This window comes from Spermophilus citellus (assembly GCF_964194105.1).
Source record: "Spermophilus citellus genome assembly, chromosome: 10".
In the NCBI taxonomy this organism is placed as follows: domain Eukaryota; kingdom Metazoa; phylum Chordata; class Mammalia; order Rodentia; family Sciuridae; genus Spermophilus; species Spermophilus citellus.
This window is the reverse complement of record NC_138197.1, coordinates 26,801,503-26,822,681: the sequence shown is the minus strand read 5'-3', so window position 1 is coordinate 26,822,681 and position 21,179 is coordinate 26,801,503. Positions and strand designations below refer to the sequence as shown.

The following is a 21,179-nucleotide window of genomic DNA, read 5'->3' as shown; positions in this document are numbered from 1 at the left end:
AATCGGATAACGAGGAGATGGTTTTGAGAAAAAGGAAAAAGATTTATTGCTTTGCTAGCAAAGGAGAAACACAGGGGACTCCTGTCCCAAAGCCTGTGATTCTGCCCATCGGCAGGAACAGGGGGCTTTTAATGAGGTGATTCAAAGGCTACATTCTCTGTTCTCTGTTGGAGTTGAAATTCACTTGTTAATTTGGGAGACAGTCCTCTCTGAGGTCTTCTGGTACCATCCCCAAAGTCTGGATTACTTCCTTCCTCGGGTGGCTGTATACTCAAGGACAGATAAATCTGCTTAAATGAATAGGAAAGGCAATCCTGTTTCCCCTGAGATTAGGGAGGGGAGAGATTAGGGAGGAGCAGGGAGAGAAAGAAACATGTCCACTTAAAAATGAGTTGCGGTGGCAGGACAGCAAGGGCTACAGGAGGCATAAAGTGACCACAGTTAGAGATGGGAAAGAGGAGACAATGAGGAGTGGCTTCCAGAGGGCGCTTTACAGAGAAGTGTGTGGAGTGTGGCTGCCTTGGGGCACCAATGGAGTCCCCATGAAGGAAGACAAGGAGATATAAACAGAGGGGTGGAGGCTCAAGGGACCCAGAGGCCACTGGTCACAGACAGGTGACCAGAACAGATCCACAGTTATGAGCATGCCCATCTTGTTCCCTCCACACTCCCTGAAACAGGGCACATCTTAGGCACAACACAGGGGAAGTCCCTTCTCTCCCGGTTCCAGTGATATTTCAGGAAAAAAAAAAAGAGGGCTGGACTCAGAAGTCTCCAGAAGCCCCGTTGCGCATGATCATCAGAGGCTCCAACTCCCATTTGCTGCCTCTCCTTCTGCCACTGTGTTCCTGAGGCAAGCCAGGAGCCTCTTTAACAGTCCTCCAAGGTACAGCCAAGGGTTCTCTGAACGGGAGCATTGAGCCCAACCAAGGCATGCCACAGGGCTGTTCCACTGGGGAGGGCAGGCCAGTGTACACAAGGTCACTTGAAGACAAGTACTATGACAAAATGTTGACTTCCTTTAATGCAAGTTTTTGGTGGGGAGATACCAGGGATTGAACTCAGGGGCACTCGACCCCTGAGCCACATCCTTGGCCCTATTTTTTATTTTATTTACTTAAAAACAGGGTCTCAGTGAGTTGCTTAGGGGCCTCACTTTTGCTGAGGCTGTCTTTGAACTTGCGATCCTCCTGCCTTGGCCTCCTGAGATACTGGGATTACAGGCAATTTCTTTATTAGAAAACCTCTACAATATTCTGGAACATTTCCCCTTCTGGATGAAGTAGATGAACCCTTCCTAAGGGCCACAGGATTTCTTTCAACCTCTGTCTTACTGTTTTTAATACAAAGTTGCTTTAAGAAAAACCCAGACGGCATCCCTGGGCTCCCAGCTTGTCTTAATTTGTTGGCCCTGGATGATGCTAACCCTGGACGTTTCCCACAATCAGACAAGTGCCCATTTTGGCCTTTCAGGGATGCTGTCCTTGGGAAGCTCAGAACAGCAACTTCTGAGCAAGCAGCTGCCTGGACCAGGCTTCCTTCGCAGGACCTGGCTGGGTCTACAGGGAAACCACCTGCTCCTTGCCCTGGGCCAGCCCCTCTCCACAAGGAATCGCTTCTGGTTCTACCCTCCGGCCTCTGTGGCCTGTCACCACCATGTTCAGCACCTGTTTCCAGAGCCTTGCTCTCACTGGCACAGGCCCCAGCATTTTTTTTTCTTTCTTAAGTTGTAGTGGACACAATACCCTTTATTTGTTTGTTTGTTTTTTATGTAGTGCTGAGGATTGAGCGCTCTACCGCTGACCCACAACCCCAGCCCTGGGGCCCCAACATTTTGAACAACAGTGCGATTTTGAGAATCGCACTGCCAGGATATTTAGTGATTCTAAATTTAAGTTCATGCCATTTTTCCGGCCCAGGTAGTGGGGTGGCCTGCGGTATTTATTTCCACTGCATTCTTGTCCACCTGGCCAAGTACTCATTGCAACGTCCTTGATGTGCACTGTCACCTGCAGGGTGCCCCCACCTCTTCAGGGCTCTGATCATTTGTGGCTACAGAAGTGTAAGTTCAAGAGAAGGCAGGGAGTGAAGGCGAGGCTGGCGGGACTCTTGATTTTGAAGCGACACTCCTGGAATTCCTTCTCCTTCCCCCACTGCTGGGGTGCCCAGGGGTCTCTCCCAGAGGGCTTCCCAGGCCTCTCTGCTTTTCCTCCTCTGGGCCATCTGACCTCCATCTGGAATGGAAATACAGCAAGTGCAAGTGGCTTGGACTTTCCAGTGACGTGACCAAGGAGGTAGTTTCCAAGGAGCATGGACATAGTCACACCTTTCTGTATCGTATGCAGGGAGGACCCTGGAAACTCTGCCTGTCGGCCTATTGTGATAGGTGCCACCAAGGCCAGCAGATCTCAGCCTGTCCTTCATCCTTCCCTCTCCTTCGACAAGCTTTTTATGCTGTGTCACTGGGGCCCTTCTTGGCAGATGGCTTAACATGCACGGAATTTGCATCTACCTCTGTGTGTTGCATACCCATGTCTGAAGTGGCACCGTGTGGTGTGTGTGCATGGGTGTGCCCATGTGTGTCTGTTGTGTGCACATGCTTACTGCCCGCTCCCAGTCACTAAGCCCACTCTGTTCCCTGAGGCTCAAACGTCCTGATTTTCATAGAGCACCGGAGCTCACGTCCACCACTCAGACCATCCTCTCGACCATTTCTTGTACATAGATGACAAGATTAAGAGATGAAAGGCCAAAGTCACACAGGTGGTTAGTATCACAGTGTGGACTAGCAATCAGGTCTTCCACCGCAACAAACCAAAAAGGCCATGCAAGTCCTGGCTCCAGTAGGCCCCTGCGGTCTGCAAAAGAGTCATTGCCCTGGTCTCTGCCCTTTCTTGCATAACTTTGATTTTTCCTCTGAAAAGAAGGGGATACCCTTTACCAGCTCCCTTTAAAGTGCCTTGAGAATAAAGGTTTGCCCATTAGTGTTTATAGGACGAGAACTTAAATGTGAATGATAATAGGGAATGCATTAGTGCCAGACCCAGTGCTAAGAGCTTTGAGAGTGAGGTAGACATAGTTGGCAACATAATATCCATCACTCTGTTCTTCCTTGATAACAATACCCGGCTGCAAGCAGTTAGGGTAAACCTGTTCCTGTCTTTCCAGCCTACCTTGCAGCTCATGGTGACCATACAGCCCACTTCTGGCCAGTGGCTCAGAAACATACATATGCTGGTGCAGGGGGTGAGGCATGGCTTTTCTTCTACCTCCCACGGAGAAGTTGAATGTAATGGTTAGAATAGCAGCATCCATTTTGTGATAATGAGGTGGCAAACATGAGGATGAAAGTCAGAACACAAAGGAAGGAAAGGTAGAAAGAAGGTCTGCAGGCATTCCAGAGCAGCTGAACCAAATGAGCTGTGCTGGAACTGCCTATTCAGATTTCTTGCTTAGTTTTAACAAATCCCTGTAAGTTAGTTGGGTTTTCTGTTATTTGAAGCAGAATACATTGATGCCTAATGCAGACAGGTTGAACCATCTCTGTTTTACAAGTAAGAAAAATGAGATGTCTTCAATGACAGAGTTAGGAAAGAACAGTGCTGGTGTTCAAACCAGATCTCCTGAAGCCAGAGCCCCCAAGTTCCCACGTTTTCCATAGTTTGTGAAGCAAATAATAAATATGAATAAGACTTCAAGGAGAATTTATCCTAGTTATATTATATTAAGCACAGTGGCCCTCGCTCTCAGTACTGCTGGTGACCTCTCTCTGGCCACCATCACTTGGATAGGCCTTCCTGAGAAGATTTGTGACTCACCAGAACTGAGCAAATGCAAACCTTCCTCAGATACAGGGCCATGTGCAGCAGGGCAGGGAGATCAAGGCCACCTGTGGGGGACTCCAGCACACAAGTCCCTCCAACCTACAGATCAGGAAACTGAGGCCCAGGGAGGGCTGCACTCTGCCCAAAGGCACACTAGAATTAAGGGAGCTGAGCAGCTTCCCAAGGCAGGGCTCTGTCTTCCCCGTGCTACAACTCCAAGCCCACTGGGTCAGACTGGCCTTGGGACCTGGGCTTGGGTCCCAGCCTTCCCAGTCCTCACAGTGTCCCACAGTGGAGCTGTGGGTCTGTCTCTGATATGGACATTGTCACATTGCCACATGGCCTCCACTCCCTGTCTGCACAGGCCCACCCATAGCAGGTCAGGACCTGGAGTTGGGTCAGGGCTCACTTGTGGGTCAAATAGGGAGCTACTGGTTTGTGGCCAGCACCCCTTGGCATCTCTGGTCTTAACCCTCAAAGCCTGCTCCTGAAAGCCTCTTCAGGAGTTCTCCCTGCGCTACTGCTGGGCTGGGAAGTGGAGGGCATGCAGAGAGCTGTGGAAATTCACCAGCTCCTGTGCACGTCCAGGTCCTCCCCTACAACCTACATCCCCTCAGCATCCCCCTCTTTGTGTGGCTTCCGGCCTCAGTCTTTCCTCTGACATTCCTTCCCATGAGCGCATGCGCGCCCCTCTTGCTCTGAGGGGTTACTTCCGTGTATTTATAGATCCGGCAGGTCCCCCGGGAAGCCTCTCCTAGGCAGACAGTCTGTGCGTGCAGCTGCTGCCCGCCTGGCCCACCTCAAGTTAACCCCCTGCCCTCTGCTCCCAGGACTTTGATGTGCCCCAGACTCTCCAGGCAGAAGGAGGCTTATGTCCCACCGCCCGCTGCACTGCAGCCCCCTGCATCTGCAAATCTAGGTTGATGCCAGGCTGATGTGCTTGTTTATCACCTGAATCCAGGCTGTGCTCTTTTGTGATCGGTTGAGAGGCACGCGCTAGACCGCAGTGTTTTGCTTAATGGCCTGATTTGCTCCTGCTTCCTCCTTTGTTAATCGTAAAAATTGGCTGAGTCATGATTTAAAGGCTTTAGGAATCTGAAAATGTGCTTTCCCTTTCAAAGCCGTGCTAGAATACAGACAGAGCTAGGGATTTGTTGTGATCAATGTTTGAAAAATGGGAAGCAGGCTTTGGAAGACAAAGCAGGGGTCCAGACTGGGCAGCTGTACCTCCACCCCCACTTCCTGCTTCTTTTTAAAAGTTGGGGTAAAATGCATACAGCACAAAATACATATAATGTAAGATTTATGTGTATAGTTCAGTAGTATTTTGCAGGGAGAGGGGGACTGGGGATCGAACCCACAGGCACTTAACCACTGAGCCACATCCCCAGCCCTTTTTATTTTTTATTTAGAGACAGGGGCTCACTAAGTTGCTTAACATCTAGCTAAGTTGCAGAGGCTGGCCTTGAACTTGTGATCCTCCTGACTCAGCCTCCTGAGTCACTAGGATTTAGTAAATAGTAAATAGTCGTTCTATTAAACTCCTAACAAGTACCCTATCCAAGTTTGCCATCTCTTCTTGCAGTGACTCACCCATGGTTTTGTCTCTATCAAAACTCAAGTTGAGGCCAGGTTGGGAGGTAGAGCCTGTGGGAGGTACTTGGGTCAGGGGAATGGGTTCTGCCAGTTCTCAGGTGAGAGATCTCACTCTTACAGGACTGGATTACCTAAGAGTGGGTTGTTAGAAGAAAAAGTTACCCCTTATGTTTAGCATGCCCCCACTTGGGCATGTGCCAGTGTGCCCAGCCTGATTTCACTTATTATATGAGATTGAGTAGTCAGAATCATAGAGACAGAAAGTAGAATGATGTGCCAGGTATGGTGGCACACTCCTGTAATCCCAGTGGCTCAGGAGGCTGAGGCAGGAGGATGGTGAGTTCAAAGCCAGCCTCAGTGACTTAGTGAGGCCGCAAGCAACTCAGTGAGATCCTGTCTATAAATAAAATATTGGAAAAGGCTGGGGATATGGCTCAGTGGTTAAATGGCCCTGGGTTCAATCCCTGGTACTCCCCCCCCACAAAAAAATACCCCACAAAATAGAATGTGACTTGGTGATTTTCAGGGGCTAGCAGAGTACGGGGAGCTCTTGTTTAGGGGTATAGTGTTGCAGTTCCATATGGAGCAGGTCAAAATTCATATACAGATCAGTAGTGAGAATAGCCTGCAAAGTCCCTGTACTCCAGCATGGGCAACAGAGAAAGACTCTGTCTCTTAAAAAAAAAAAAAAAAAAAGATATAGCTGGGCCTGGTGGTGTACATTTGTGATCCAAAAATCTTGGGAGGTTGAGGAAAGAGGATGCAAGTTCAAGGCCAGCCTCAGAAACTTATTAAGGCCATAAGCAACTATATGAGACAATGTCTCAAAACCATAAAAAGGGCTAGGATGTAGCTCAGTGGTAAATTGCCTCTGGGTTCAATCCCTAGTACCAGACACACACACACACACACACACACACACACACACACACACACAATGTATAAATGCAGACACATAGTTTCAGTTCTATAAGATGAAAGAGTTTGGAAATGGATGGTGGTAATTGTTGCACACTAATGTGAATGTGTTTAATAATACTGCGCTACACCCTTATAATGATTAATAATTACAAATTTTATGTTATATAATTTTGCCATAATAAATAAATTGAAAGGGTGAAAATTTATTTATAATTTAAAAAATCATTCCCAATTACAAATTTTGAGAAGCTGAAGAAGTCCCCAAAACTCACAAAGCCTAGAAACAGTACATATTCTTTTATCTACAAACCGCCCAACACACCTCTGTAGTATTTATACTAAATGTGTATGATTTGTAGTCCTGAGACATGTTAATGTTATACAACATTAATCTGAAATGAAGGCGTTCATAGGAACAATTCAAATGCATTTTTAAAATCACTGCCACATTGTATTGAGCCACATAACTGTGTAACCAGATTCCTCTGATACTACAACATTGACTTATTGATGAATATGTGTAGGAGTTTTGTCACTAGAACACTTGCTTCTTCAAGCATTTTACTGCGTTGGTGGCAATTTTGCGTACCATTTTGCTGGAACCACCAGATTTCCTCAAGAAAGACAAATCAATCACTCTAAGAAGAAGCTGCAGTCCAGCACATGGGATGCATAGTGTGTGGCTTCACTTCACACTGTACCACCACCAGTTTCACAAACATGAAAATGTTGATCAATTCTATTTTACATAATTGCCATCAGAAAAGAAACCAGTGTATGGTGTGATTGCAATTATATCCATCAATCTCAACCTTTCCTAATGGGAGAGAATTCTTGTTTTGGTCAGGCCTATATGAGAACCAGATCCTTTGGATGAGTTTCTGCAGACTAGCTTCTGCTCTGGGCCTGGAGCCTTATTTTCCCCTGACCTACCACATATAGCCAGCAGTAGGCGCTGTAGAACATATTTACATCGCAATACAACTTGACCTGGGGGTGGGGGCATGGTCCTGGGTGATTGCAGATGACTTGTCTATACAAGGAAGTGACTGTGAGTGACCGAACTACATTCCACTAAGCCCAAAATTAAGTGTTTCCTCAACTCAACTTTCACTGAGCTGGATAGTGCAAGTGCCCACAGTCATTCAAACAAACATAACCCAACTAAAGGAAAGTCGAAGAAGTCAGCAAGCAGAGATAGGGGACTTCACTCATTGTGATTAAACTATCTGACTTTTCTAAATTTTACAAAAACACTTGACTGTAGGAACTCCCTGGAAAGGGAGGAGTCCATGCAAGAGGGAGGACCTAAAATATTATCAGCTTCACAGTAAACCTGTCCCTTTCCCAGAGCCATGAGCAAGTAAGGTGTGGGGCGTGGGGGCCCAGAGATTACCTTATTAGTGACCTAGCCCAAAGGCAGCAGGCTTGGAAACATGAGCCGACCCCTATCTCAGGCTCCCAGAGCCTCCGGAGGCCCAGCCAAGCAGGGCTGATGCTTCTGTCCTCCTAGGATTGCTCTGAAGTCAAAGAGAAGGTTTGCTACAGTCTTGGCCAATCAGACCACTGTACAAACCCAGCTGCCCTTCCTTTGTCCCCTAGCTGGGTTCACAGCATCCTGGTCCTCTTGGGTCCAGAAGCTCTTCTGTTGGTACAGGTCTGCCTCTTTAAAGCAGAAGGATATGCTGCAGCCCCTAATGGAATGAGCTGAGATCAGGGTAATCCTGCTGAGGTCACTGCCCACACCTTCTGCTCACCCCCCTCTCTGCTGTCAGACAGGGATTAGAGGAGAGGCCAGAGGATTAGAGAGGCCCATTTTGTCACAACCTCTCCAGGAGGCCTGCTGTCAGGTGTGCTCCTCTGTAGTCGTGGGGCAGCCCTCCCCTACCAGGATCCAGCTGAGAGGCTGAGCCCTCTAGGCTTGCAGGGTCCTGCAGTCCCAAGGCTCTGGACCTCCCAGGGATCTGGGAGGCAGGCCAGAGACCTGATGGGCTGGGGCTGCTCTTTCCTCTTCCCCTATCCTGACCCCAGCAGGATCACCATGCCTGGGCTACCCAGGTTCTACCCAAACCCTGGCTCCACACACAACTGGGCCCCCTGCCATCAGCAGCCAGGAGCCTGGGCCTTCCTGCAGAAGACCACAGTCATCCTGTGGCTGCTGCTGTCCAGCACTTCTCTGGCCCCCACGTGGGGTCAGACCAAGATTCCTCTGGAAACGTAAGCATCAAGTTCAGCCTCACCCCAGAAAACCCCTTATGCTTCCCTTCCTCCCCACAGCACCCCTCCCTCCTCTACTCCCTTCCCTCTCCACTCTCCTGGGGGCTGCTCCTGCCCACTGTCTTGCTCTCAAGGCCTTTTCTTCCCTGCCCTCCTCTCCTCCCCAAATCTCTGCTGATTTTGGAGTCCCCAGAGTCTGATGGCTTTGCGTAGAACTGATCTTCCGGCTCTGACCTCGTTAGCATGGCAAGTCGCAGGTCCAGCCCCTGCAGGGCTGATGCCCTTTCCAGGATGGCCGCCTGACGAGGCTGCGCGGAGGGGTGCTGTGTAGACCCTTAAAGAGATGGTCATGGCTGCCCAGAGGATTTGTTGGGAAACTTGTAATGTGACATCCTGAAAGGGGAAGGCAGTTCTAAACCGACAGAATGGCTCATGCGAACAGAAGGTGGTGTGTTCAGGATCAGGCATCCCTCACAGATCTTTCTATGCTAGACATTCTCCTTGAGAGAGTCCCTCTGCCTTCAGAATATCAATTTCTGTTCGTGTGCTGACTCACACTCCTGTCTCTGTGGCCTCATTCTTCCCTTTCTATGACTTTCTGCCTCCTTCCAGGCCTTAATTCTATATCCCACCATTAAGACCAGCTCCAGGTAAGACTCTAGTGTCAGTCATTCACACCTTGGTATAAATCACTGTGTGATATCCCTGGAGTGTTTATTTTTCAGTCCTAGGAATTCCCATTACACGTGGGGAGTAGAGCATTCTAGATTAAACGTGTTGACTGCCCAGTCCACATCTAAGTCCAGCCACCTGAGCCCAACATGACAGCCAGGCTATCAGTACATCCAGTTACCAAATACATGCCTGAACAGAGGTGGGGATGGGGGAGCCCAAACAATGCACAGAGTTTGTACTTGATCTTGAGTAGCAGTGGATTTGGTTTCCCTCAAGTGGTATCCCCTTCCTTCCTTATTCTCGGCCCAGCATTGTGCTAGGTGCTTCACCCATGACTCCTGTAATCCCTTCCGCAATTCAGAGAGATGAGTGATATAATTTCTAGTTTGCTTTTGAGGGTACAGAGGCTGGGAGAGGTTAGATATTCTTGTAAGTTTGCAAGTCCAGTAAATGCAAGTACCAGAATTTGAACTCAGCCTGGGTTTGCTTTTTACCATGACACCCACTGCCGGGCTCTACAACGGTGCAGTGCGCGTTGCTGAGGAAGATGTTAATACTTTGATGTTGCTGGGGGAGCTGTTAATACTTTGCATCCCCAGAATGCACACCAATTAATAGTAGAAGGCAAACTCCAGGAACGGGCTGAGGGCCAAGTCCAGATGGCCGGAATCCAGTTCTCTGCAGAGGAGAACCCAAGGGCAGGCGGTCTATGTAGGAAACTCAACAGCAGACTGAGATCGCAGCCTGCAAACATCCCCCTCCCAGCCTTCTCCCCACCCTCCTCTCCCCTGGATCTTCCCTCTCTCTCCTGCTGAGTTCTTCTTTTCAATCTTTCCCACCCCAAAGACCCTTCACCCTGCTCATGTCAAGCTCCACTCAGCCTCCAGTCTTCACCGCCCGCCCTCCCAAATCTAAGTTTTGTCAGGACCCCGTTGCTTCAGATGCTACCCACTTTTATTGAACCCCAAAGTCCCAGCTTCCATATTGTCACACTCTCCTGGTTTCCTGGGGGCTTCTGAGTTACTTGTTGTCTTCTTAAAGTGCCCCTTTCCTTCTGCATGCCCCTGAAATTGTTGGCACTCCCCAACATTTGGCATCTTTCATGGATCTTCTTATGCTATACATTCTCCTTGCAAAAACTCCTCTACCCTCAGAATGCAATTTCTGCTCATGTACTGACTGGCTCACAATCCTGTCTGTGAAACTCACATTTCCAATGCCTGTGTACATCTCTTTCTGACATCACGTGAGGTTTTAAACCTCAAGTTCATGTCTTTCAATATACAACGGGATTGGTGCCGTCTGGAGTTGGGCAGTGCACAATTTACCCAATGTCACTCCACAGCCCTGTAACCCAAGTCACACCATCCGCCTTCCCAACATGCTCCTGATCTTCCTGATGTTTTTAATTTTATTTGGTGATACCACTATGAGCTCAACAATCCAAGCTGGAAACTTGGAATCACTTTTTATTCTTCCAAACTCTTCTGTACTCTCTACCTAGAATCCTCTTCCAAATCTCTTTGCCAGGCTAAGCTCTACCAAAGCTCATAACGCTGACCTCAGATGCCCCCCCCCCCCAGGAAATCTTCCCTTACCATCACTGCCACTCCTCCAGCTCCATGGGACCCCCTTCAAATTTGTATTATGCTATATATATGGGAAGGGCTGTCTCCTAAGTGAAGGTTTTGCACTGTGGTGTGACCCTAGGCTGTGCACATAATAAGACCTCGATAAATTTTGGTTGAGTCACTGATTAAATGCTGATCTTGAAATAATCACACAGACCAATCACATTTGCTCCACCTGGAGAACCTCAGGACCTTCCCAGATATCAGGATCCCAGCGTACTTCTGAAGAGTGGAGAAGACGTCAGGGTTTCCTCACTGGCAGCTTACCCAAGACCTAGGTGTGGCCTCCTTTCACCCTTCCAGCCTGCCCTGCCCTGGGCCTCAGGGAAGCCACCCAGAGCCTTTCCCCCCAGCCCCTCTCCTCAGGCTGTCTTTGAGGAAGGCTCAGTGGTCCCCAGTGACCTTGAGTAAGTAAACACAAGTATAAATGGCTCATGGAGACACGCAGCTGTGCCCAGGAAGTTCCAGTTTTGTTCTTGGGGTCTTCCCCACCCTGCCTGAACCTGTGCATCACCTCTTCCCTTCCTCTCTCCCCTTTTTCTACTAAAAAAAACAAAACAACAACAACAACAAAAAAAAAAAACCCCAGGCCTTGTGTGTACGCAAGGCCGTGGGGTCACACTCATTGGTCCTGTGATCTTCAGCAGGAGAACCAGCCAAGTAGCGGGGGTCACTGAACCCTGGTGCAGCTGCTGGGCCCTGGTGGGTTCTCCAGTCTTCTGCCTTGGCCAGGGCTGCAGCTTCAGGGCCAGGAAGAGGATCAAGAGCTCTCTCTCTGTGTGTTTCTGAGTGTGTGTTAGTGTGTGTGTGTGTATATACTCATACCTGTGTGTGGATTTCTGTGTGTATCATGTGTATTTCTATGTGCTTGTGTCCCGTGTGTGTCCGTGTGAGACACTTGCTTTGCACATGCGTGTACCTGGAGGGCTGCATACACACACTGACTTTCATCCCTGGCAGAGTGAAGCTGTGGGCAGAAACCTTTGGCCGGGGCCTATACGACACCGTGACCAGATACTCCGGCTCCCTCTTGCTGCAGAAGGTCAGTAACTGATCATGGGGTGGTCAAGGTCAGAGGGCAGTCAGTCAGGTCTCCTCCCTGGTAGAGAAGCAGAGTCCTCAAATGTCAGTACTTTGAAGGGTCTTGGAGATCATCTCGTCCAAATTCCTCATTTTCAGATAAGGAAACCAAGGCCCAGGGAGGTGAATAATTTGCTCAACTCCAGAGCCAGTCAACGGGGACAGTATGGTGGCATGGTCAGTCAGCTCCTTGGGAAGCTGATGTTAACATGGAACTAAACCCACAAGAGCCTCATTGGGTGGGCAGAAAGGCTGCTCAAAACGAAGGGGAGCAGTTTGTAGGCAGACTTGGCTGCAGGTCTAACACATGATAGAGGGAGGCAGGCAGGAGGAGGGGGCAGCGGAGCCTCAAAGGGCAGTGCAAGGGCCCTAGGTAGAAGCCGGTGGGCAGAAAGAGTGGTCCTTACCTCCTGCCCTCAGTCCCACAGCCATGTCCAGGAGCTGGAGTGCCCACGTGGTGCCCTAGCAGTGGTCTGAGCCCACAGGCAGAAAGCCCTCGTGGAGGAGACAGGGCTGCAGCACCTCCATCTTTTATCTGTTCAGTTCTTTTTGTGCAGATGTATGGCTAGCCTGTCCTTGTGCCAGATAATAAGAAACTTCATTTTTCTCTAGGAGTTAAAACTCCCAGAGCAGTTTTAATAATAGCTCACCTTCTCTATCATTCCCATGCAGTCAGAGCTTTATGTTCACAATGGATTTCTCACCACAGTTCCGTGAGGCATCTTCACATCTCATAAGTGATGCCGAATCGCAGCTTCCATGCCTGCCTGTGACCACACTGCAGTCCTCGCTCTCTTATCTCCCTCCCCTACAGTACTTGGACCCCCCACCACTTGCCATCCCCACAATGACAGCTAAGACCCCAGCTTCCCCTCATAATACCTATGTGGCAAACACCAACTCATTTGTTTTTCTCATTTGCACCCTCCAGCCCCAGGTGAGGAAGACAGAGCAGTAATTGTGTGACAGTTTTAGGTAAAAACATTTTTTAGAGACTCCACGTTCTAGAGCATTCTCTAAGGCATGAAAACATCAGTCTTACAGGCGAGGAAACTGAGTGATTTGCCTAAAGTCACAGGGCCAACAGACTGCAGAGCTAGTTAAACAGGCATTCATGAATACTCAGTGGGAAATGGTCTCTCCTGGGCCCAGAAAGTGAATTTGAACCCAGTTCTCCAGGCTCTCCTGGGCTCACTGACAGTTTGTCAGGCAGTGATCCTCAATGCCCATTCCAGTGGGCATGGAATTCTGGGAGCCTTGGTCCCATCCAGGCTGCCCTGCTAGATGGCTGTTGACCTTGGTCAAGTTCATTGACCGAGGGCATTTGAAAAGAGGCAGCTATTATTATTATTATTGGTGCTATTATGCAAAGAAGAGAGGGCCTGACCTTCCCTCCAGCTGAGTGAACCAGGCTTTTCTGAGGGTGGAGGCCTCCTGTGGTCAGGCACAAGCATCCTGGTACAGAACAAAGTGTGCCCATTGCTCCCACTTTGCCCTGAGCAGAAATACAAGGATGTGGAGTCCAGTCTGCAGATCGAGGAGGTGGATGGCCTGGAGCTGGTGAGGAAGTTCTCGGAGGACATGAAGAACATGCTACGCAGGAAGGTCGAAGCTGTCAAGGTTTGCCAGCCCACCTCCCTGCCCCATTTCTTCTCTCTTTGTTCTCAGGGCTTCCCAGAGGATGTGGCTGGTCTTATCAGTCCTTTCAGAGACCACACTGGTTTGGGATGGTCTGATTCCTGAGCAGGGGAGTGTGGGCCTGTGCCTCTCAAGCCCTGCTGTATCTGTTGGTTCACACCAACCAGGATTCCTTAAGCAGACACTTCATGCCAGAGTTGGAGACATTCTGTTCCTACCTGGCCCAGCTAAGCTTGGTGGAATTCTGGTGACAAAGTCTCCTTAGCACAGGGCCCATCAGTATGAGTACCTCTGCTTCCCAGATCACTTGGGGACCATGAAAGTGGTTCCTCATGGCCAAAGGAATGAGAGGAAGGGAAAGGAGAGGAGAGGAGGAAAGCAAGGGTGCTTGGCTTCGGGTAGCAGCTAGGAGTGGAATTGTTGGGGCACATGGTGATCCTATGGTTAACCTACTAGGGACCCATGACCCCCTTTACCCATTCTCTGTCCCCTTTGCCTTCCTGTCCCTTAGAATCTGGTGGAGGCTGCTGAGGAGGCAGACCTGAACCATGAGTTCAACGCATCTCTGGTGGTAAGTCCTCTGCCAGAGCTGTCACTGGAGGGTTTAACAACCACACACCTAGTGGCCACCAAAGGTGACTAGATCCAGCTGTCTGATACTGGATACGGGGGTGGAGTGTAGAGTGGTGATCCACTCATTTTGTAAGACATAATGTTCGCCCCCATGGGCAAAGCCAAGCCCTGAGCTCAAGAGTGGGCATAGTCTTGACCTCAGGAAGCTCACAGTCCACGTTGCTCTCATGGAAGGCATGTGACCAGTCCACAAGGATAGGTCAACCAGGCAACAGGAGAATGAGGACTAGATGAGGGAGGGCCACCAGAAACTCCTGCAGGCAGGCTGCACGAGGCCTGGGCCACAGGTTGTGTGGATTTGGGCAGGCAAGACCTGGAGGAGAGTCGTTAGGCTAAGGGAAAAGAGAAGACCGAAAAGAAGCAGTGGGTGGCCTGCTTTGTGTCCAGAGGAAGGTGACTCAGAACATGGCCTTGGAGGGGTGATGGGAGATATGGTAGGAACCTAGAATGCCAGGCTCAGGATCTGGTTTTCCTTCTGCAAGGAATGGTAAGCCTGGAGCTGGGGGAGACATGGCTGGACATGGGCTTTAGAAAGTTAATGCTGGCTGCAGCGTTGGGAGCTGGAGCTTGGAGGGGTGTGGGGTGTTGCAGTAATAGCCCTGGTGGCAGGGTGTAACCCTGTAGTATGGAGGAAATGGGGAGGCCAGGCTGGTTATGGATCTATGGGTACTAATCCAAGTGGACCCTCCCACACTGTGTGGAAGAGACAGAAATAAGACCACTGTCCCTCAGAGAGGGACATGGGAACCACAGGCTGAGGGCACAGGGCCACCCGGGCACCATTCTGGTCTCCCGCACCCTTCCCACCCTGAAGAAAACTAATGGTGCTGATGAGGCTCTTTGTCTCCATCTCTCCTTGAATCTCTATCTGCCTGCCTCTGACTCTGCTTTGACCCACACTAAACCAAGCAGACAACCTGGCAATAATCAGGACAAGCTACACCAAAAACTACTCTGAAGTGTCCTCAGTTCCAGTTATCTGGACATGTGTTGTCCCCACATCACCCTGAACTTGGCCACCAGTTTGTCCAGTTCTCTTTCACATCCTTCTGACTGAAGTCATTTCCTTCTCTCTGGCTCTGTGTCCTCCGTGTCTTCTATTTCTCTTGGGTTGATGCCCCTCTGTCCCTAGTTTGACTACTACAACTCAGTCTTGATCAATGAGAAGGATGAGAATGGCAACTACGTGGAGCTGGGAGCCGAGTTTGTCCTGGAGTCCAACGCACACTTCAGCAACCTGCGTGTGAACACCTCCATCAGCAACGTGCAGCTGCCCACCAACGTGTACAACAAAGGTTGCCACCACAGCTCCCGTGGGCTATCACTCTCTTGGAACTGTTTTGGAGTTGTGAGGGTGGGGGTGGTGATACTGGTGTTATCAACGAATTTGCCTCCTTGGCCTCAGTAGCACTGCAGGCTATAAATCGTCTCTCCAATCTCCTTAACTAAGGATGAGTAAAGAAATTATTCTACACAGTATGGTGTATTGGTCTATTTTCATTGGTAGAACAAGATATCTGAGACCAAGCAACTTATAAAGAAAAGAAGTTTACTTAGCTCACATTTTTGAAAGCTAAAAGTCCAAACAATATAGTACTGGCACTGGGCTGGGGGCCAGACTGTGTCACATTATGGTGGATGGCGTCATGGTGGAAGTGCCTATGAGACTGGAAGTCAAAGAGTGGGGCGGAGCTGGTCATGGTGGTGCATGCCATGCCTGTAATCCCCGAGACTTGGGAGGATCACAAGTTTAAGACCAGTCTCAGCAATTTGGTGAGGTCCTAAGCAATTTAGCAAGACCCTGTCTCAAAATAAAAAATAAAAAGGCCTGGGGGTGTAGCTCAGTGGTAGAGCATCCCTGGGTTTAATCCCAGTACCAAAAAAAAAAAAAAAAAAAAAAAAAAAAAGAGTAGGGAGGAGCCAATCTTGTTCTTTTATAAAACCCCCCTTTAAGAACCAACCAGGGCCATATAAGAACTACAAAAATTCCTTCCCAAGGACAGTGCCCTCAGTAACTCAATTGCTTCCCACCAAACTCCACCACCTCTCAAATTGCTGCATTGGAGGCCAAACTTGTAGCATATGAACCTTTGAGGACACCCTCAAATACATCCAAACCATAGTAGGGAAAGAACTCAGTCTCTGTACTAGAGGGTGTGTGTGGTGTGTGTGTGTGTGTGTGTGTGTGTGCATGCACATGCCCATTTAGCATGTGAGGATTTGGCTACTTCTGCTTGCACCTTAGTCACCCCTGAAGTTCTTTCTATCATCTTGCCCTTCAGATCCAGATATTTTAAATGGAGTCTACATGTCTGAAGCCCTGAACCCTGTTTTTGTGGAGAATTTTCAGAGAGACCCTACACTGACCTGGCAGTATTTTGGCAGTGCAACTGGATTCTTCAGGATCTATCCAGGTGAGGACATTGGTGGCATTTCCACGATCTTCTGAGCTTGTTCTCTGGAACCCTGGGGCTTAGCCCCTCAGTAAATTAGGTTGAGCGGCCACCACCAGCTCTCTCCATCTTATAAACAGAATCTGTACACCCAATATCAGGAACTCTCCATTCTCCCCTTTGCACCCCAGCCACCGGCTACCATCACTCTACAGTCTGTCTGTATGATTTGGACTGCTCTAAGTGCCTCACAGAAATGAAATCACATAGCATTTGACTTTTCAGGCTCAACTTACTTTGCTCAGCCTAATGCCCCTAAGATTTATCTGTGTTGCAGCATGTGTCAGAATCCCTTTCCTTTTTAAAGCTGAATAATGTTCCATTGTCCATATGGGATACATTTGTGTATCCATTCATCCTTCAACGCACACTTGGGCTCCTTCCACCTTTTGGCTATGTGACTAATGCTGATAAGAACGTGGTGTACAGATATCTCTTTCAGACTCTAATTTCGATTTTTTTGGTTATATACCCAAACAGAAAGGGCTGGGAATGTAGCTCCAGAAGTCAAATTGCTGTGTCATATGGTATTTCTTTTTTAAATTTTTTGAGGAACCGTCATACTGTTTTCTATAAGGCTGTACTGTTTTCCATTCCCATCTAGAGTGACAGGGTGGTCATTTCTCCACCTTCATGCTAACACTTGTCACCTGTATCAGGATGGCATGAGGAATAGACGTGAGATGGTATCTCATTGTGGTTTTGATTTGCAGTTCCTTAATGATTAATGATGTCAAGCATTTTAATGTGCTTATTAGTCACTTGTATATCTTCTTCCTTTAGATAAGTATCTATTCAAATGCTTTATCCATTTTTCAATTGGGTTGTTTGCTGCTGTTCTTGAGTTTTAGGGGTTCTCTATACATTTGAAATACTAATCCCCGTTCAGACATGTGGTTTGCAAACATTCTCCCTCATTTTGTGGGTTGCTTTCAAACATATTGATAGAGTCATTTGATGAACAAATTTAAAAATCTTTCACAAAGTCAAATTTGTCTGTTTTTTTTTTCTTTTTGTCTCGCCTTTGGTGTCAGACCCAAAATATCATTGCTGAGGCCAATGTAATGAAGATTTTCCTCTGTTTTCTACCAAGCAATAGAAAACAATAGAAAGAAATTACCACAGCACAACAAAGCCACACTGAGAATTTTTTTTTTTTGAGAGAGAGAGAGAGAGAGAGAGAGAGAGAGAGAGAATTTTTTTAATATTTATTTTTTGGTTTTCGGCAGACACAACATCTTTATTTTATTTTTATGTCATGCTGAGGATGGAACCCAGCGAGCCGTGCATGCCAAGCGAATGCTTACCACTTGAGCCACATCCCCAACCCCCACACTGAGAATTTTATACTTGTAGGTCTATACTTAAAAGTGTTTTACCCATTTTGAATTAATTTGTATTGATGATGTTGGATAAGAGTCCAGCTTCATTCCTCTGCATGTGGATATGCAGTTTTCCCAAACCATTTGTTGAAAAGAATGCCCTTCCCTCATTGCATAGTCTTAGTGCCTTGGTCAAAATGATTTAATCATACGAGAAGGGTTTATTTCTGGCCTCTCTATTCCATTTCATTGCTGTTTGCCAATAACATGCAGTTTTGATTAATGTGACCTTGTAGGAAGTTTCAAAAACCAGGAAATGTGACTCTTCTAGTTTGTTTTTCTTCAAGATTATTTCAGTTATTTGAAATCCCTTGAGATTCATTATGAATTTTAAATGGGATTTTTTTAAGATTTTTAAAATTTGTTATAATTAGTTATACATGACCGTAGATACATCATACATAAATGGAGTATAACTTCTTGTTCTTCTGATTGTACATGACATAGAATCACACCAGTCATATAGTCATATATGCACATAGGCTAATAATGTATGTTTCATTCTACCATCCTTCCTACCCCCATGTCCCCTCTCCTCCCTTCACTCCTCTCTACCTAATCCAAAGTACCTCTATTTTTCCCTAGCCCTCCCTTAGTGTGAATTAACATTCACATATCAGAGACAAAATTCATCCTTTGGTTTTTTGGATTGGCTTATTTCACTTAGCATGATATTCTCCAGCTCCATCCATTGACCTGCAAATGTCATCATTTCACTCTTCTTTAAGGCTAAGTAATATTCCACTGTGTATATATACCACATTTTCTTTATCCATTCATCTGTTGAAGGGCATCTATGTTGGTTCCATAGTTTGGCTATTGTGAATTGAGCTGCTATAAACATTGATGTGGCTGCATCACTGTAGTATGCTGATTTTAAAGATGGGTTTTTCTATTTCTGCAATAAATGTCATTGAGATTCTGAGGGAGATTGCCCTGAATCAGTAGATTGGGTAGTGTTGACATCCTAATAGTCCAGTCCATGAAGAGGGTGTGTGTTTCCATTTATTTCTGTCTTTAATTTCTTTAAAAATTTTTTTAGTTTAAAAAATTGTTCTTTTTAGATATACATGACAGTAGAGTGTGTTTTGACATATTATACATAATATGGAGTATATAACTTATTCTAATTAGGATCCAATTCTTGTGGTGATACATGATATGGAGTTTCACTGGTCATGTATTCATATATGAATATGGGAGAGTTATGTCCAATTCATTCTGTCTTTCCTATTCCCATCCCTGTCTTTAATTTCTTTCAGAAATATTTGCAGTTTTCATTGTACAAAATGAATCTTTCACCTTATTGGTTAATTCCTATTTTATTCTTTTTGATGCTATTATAAATATAAATATTTTGGTAATTTTCTTTCCAGATTGTTCATTATTAATTAATAGAAATTCAACTAACTTTGTATCGCGCAATTTTTCTGAATTTATTTATTCAGTCTAACTGTGTGTGTGTGTGTGTGTGTGTGTGTGTGTGTGTGTGTGAGAGGGGAGAGAGAGAGAGAGAGAGAGAGAGAGAGAGAGAGAGAGAGAGAGAGAGAGAGAGAGAGATCTTTAGGGCTTTCTACATATAAGATCATATAGTCTGTGAAGAGATCATTTTATTTTTTCTACCTTGTATGTTTTTTTGCTTCTTTTTCTTGCCTACTTGTTTTGGTTAGAGCTTCCAGTACTGTGTTGAATAGAAATGGAAAAATCAGAATTATTTGTTTTATATCTGATCTTAGAGGAAAAGCTTTCAAATTTTCACCAAGTGTTATGTTGACTGTGTGGCTTTTTCCATATATGGCTTTTATTATATTGAAGTAGTTTCCTTCTATTGCTAGTTACTGAGTCTTTCTTATGATAAAAGGGTGTTGGCTTTTGTCAAATGCTTTCTCTGCATCAATTGAGATGATCATGTGGATTTTTTTTCTTCATTCTGTTAAAGTGGTATATTACAGTGGTCAATTATTGTACATTGAAAAATCTTTGCATCTCAAAAACGAATCCTTGGCATAAACTCTCAATGTGCTGCTGAATTTGTTTTGTTTTGTCGTTTATTTGGTTCTTTCCTAGTATTTTATTGATGAGTTTTGCATCAATGTTAAGGAATATTGGTCTGTAGATTTCTTTTCTCATAATATCTTTTCTGACTTTGGATTAAGGTAATTTGGCCTTACAGGAAAGTTAAAAAGTATTTTCTTCTTTTCAATTTTTTAAAGTTTTTTTTGTGTATTAGTATGGGTTTTTTGCATGTGGCCATATTTACCAGTGATGCCATCAGGTCCAGAGCTTCACTTTGTGGGGAGATTTTTTTATTAAATCCCCTTATTAGTTATAGGTTGGGTTATATTTCACACTTCTTCATGATTTAGTCTTAGTTTTTTATTTTCTAGGAATTTGTCCATTTCATCTAAGTTATCCAATTTGTTGGCATACAAATGTGCATAACCTTCTCTTAACAATCATTTTTATTTCTATAGAATTGGTAACAAAATCCCCACTTTCATTTCTAATTATAAATACCTTGAGTCTTCTTTTTCTTATTCCCTCTCATTAAATAAAGCTTTGTCAGTTTTGTTGATCCTTACAAAGAATCCACTTTTTAGTTCACTTATTTCCTAATAGCTATAAATCTGCCCTTAAGCATTGCCTTCACTTTAACCCATAAGCTCTAGTATGCTGTTTTCATTTTCATTCTTTTGTTTTATTCTAATTTTTTGACCCATTTGTTCTTTAAATGTGTATTATTTCATTCCCACAAACTTGTGATTTTTCTAGTTAATTTTTGTTATTGATTTCTAACTTCATTCCATTGTGGTTAAAAAAATACCTTATATGTTAGCTATCTTTAAAAATCTACTGAGACTAAATTTATGGCTTAACAACATACAGTCTATCCTGGAAAGTGTCCCATGTGCACTTGAGAAGAGTATGTTGGTGGTAGAGTGTTCTGTATATGTGTGTTAGACTCAGCTGAGTTATTATGTTGTGTAAGTCCTCTATTTTCCTTTTACCTTCTGTGTGGTTGAGTATTGAAGTCTCTGTTACTGCAGAGATGTCTCCCTTCAATTCTGTCAGTGTCTGCTTCATGTGCTTTAATAATCTATTAGGTGCATATTTACAACTGTTGTATCT

General features: G+C 46.1%; 1 protein-coding gene across 1 annotated transcript in view; it reads left to right on the top strand.

Annotated features, from left to right (window-relative positions):
• Positions 1–8,382: 8,382 nt before the first annotated feature.
• Positions 8,383–21,179, top strand: part of CACNA2D4 (calcium voltage-gated channel auxiliary subunit alpha2delta 4) — a gene marked incomplete at its 5' end in the record, with an annotated part of 108,020 nt that continues 95,223 nt past the window's right edge. Inside the window, 6 exons of the mRNA XM_081310768.1 lie at positions 8,383–8,558; positions 11,825–11,906; positions 13,448–13,564; positions 14,094–14,153; positions 15,348–15,510; positions 16,498–16,629. Coding sequence (XP_081166894.1) covers positions 8,383–8,558; positions 11,825–11,906; positions 13,448–13,564; positions 14,094–14,153; positions 15,348–15,510; positions 16,498–16,629 — 730 coding nt within the window. The remainder of the gene's footprint in view (positions 8,559–11,824; positions 11,907–13,447; positions 13,565–14,093; positions 14,154–15,347; positions 15,511–16,497; positions 16,630–21,179) is intronic.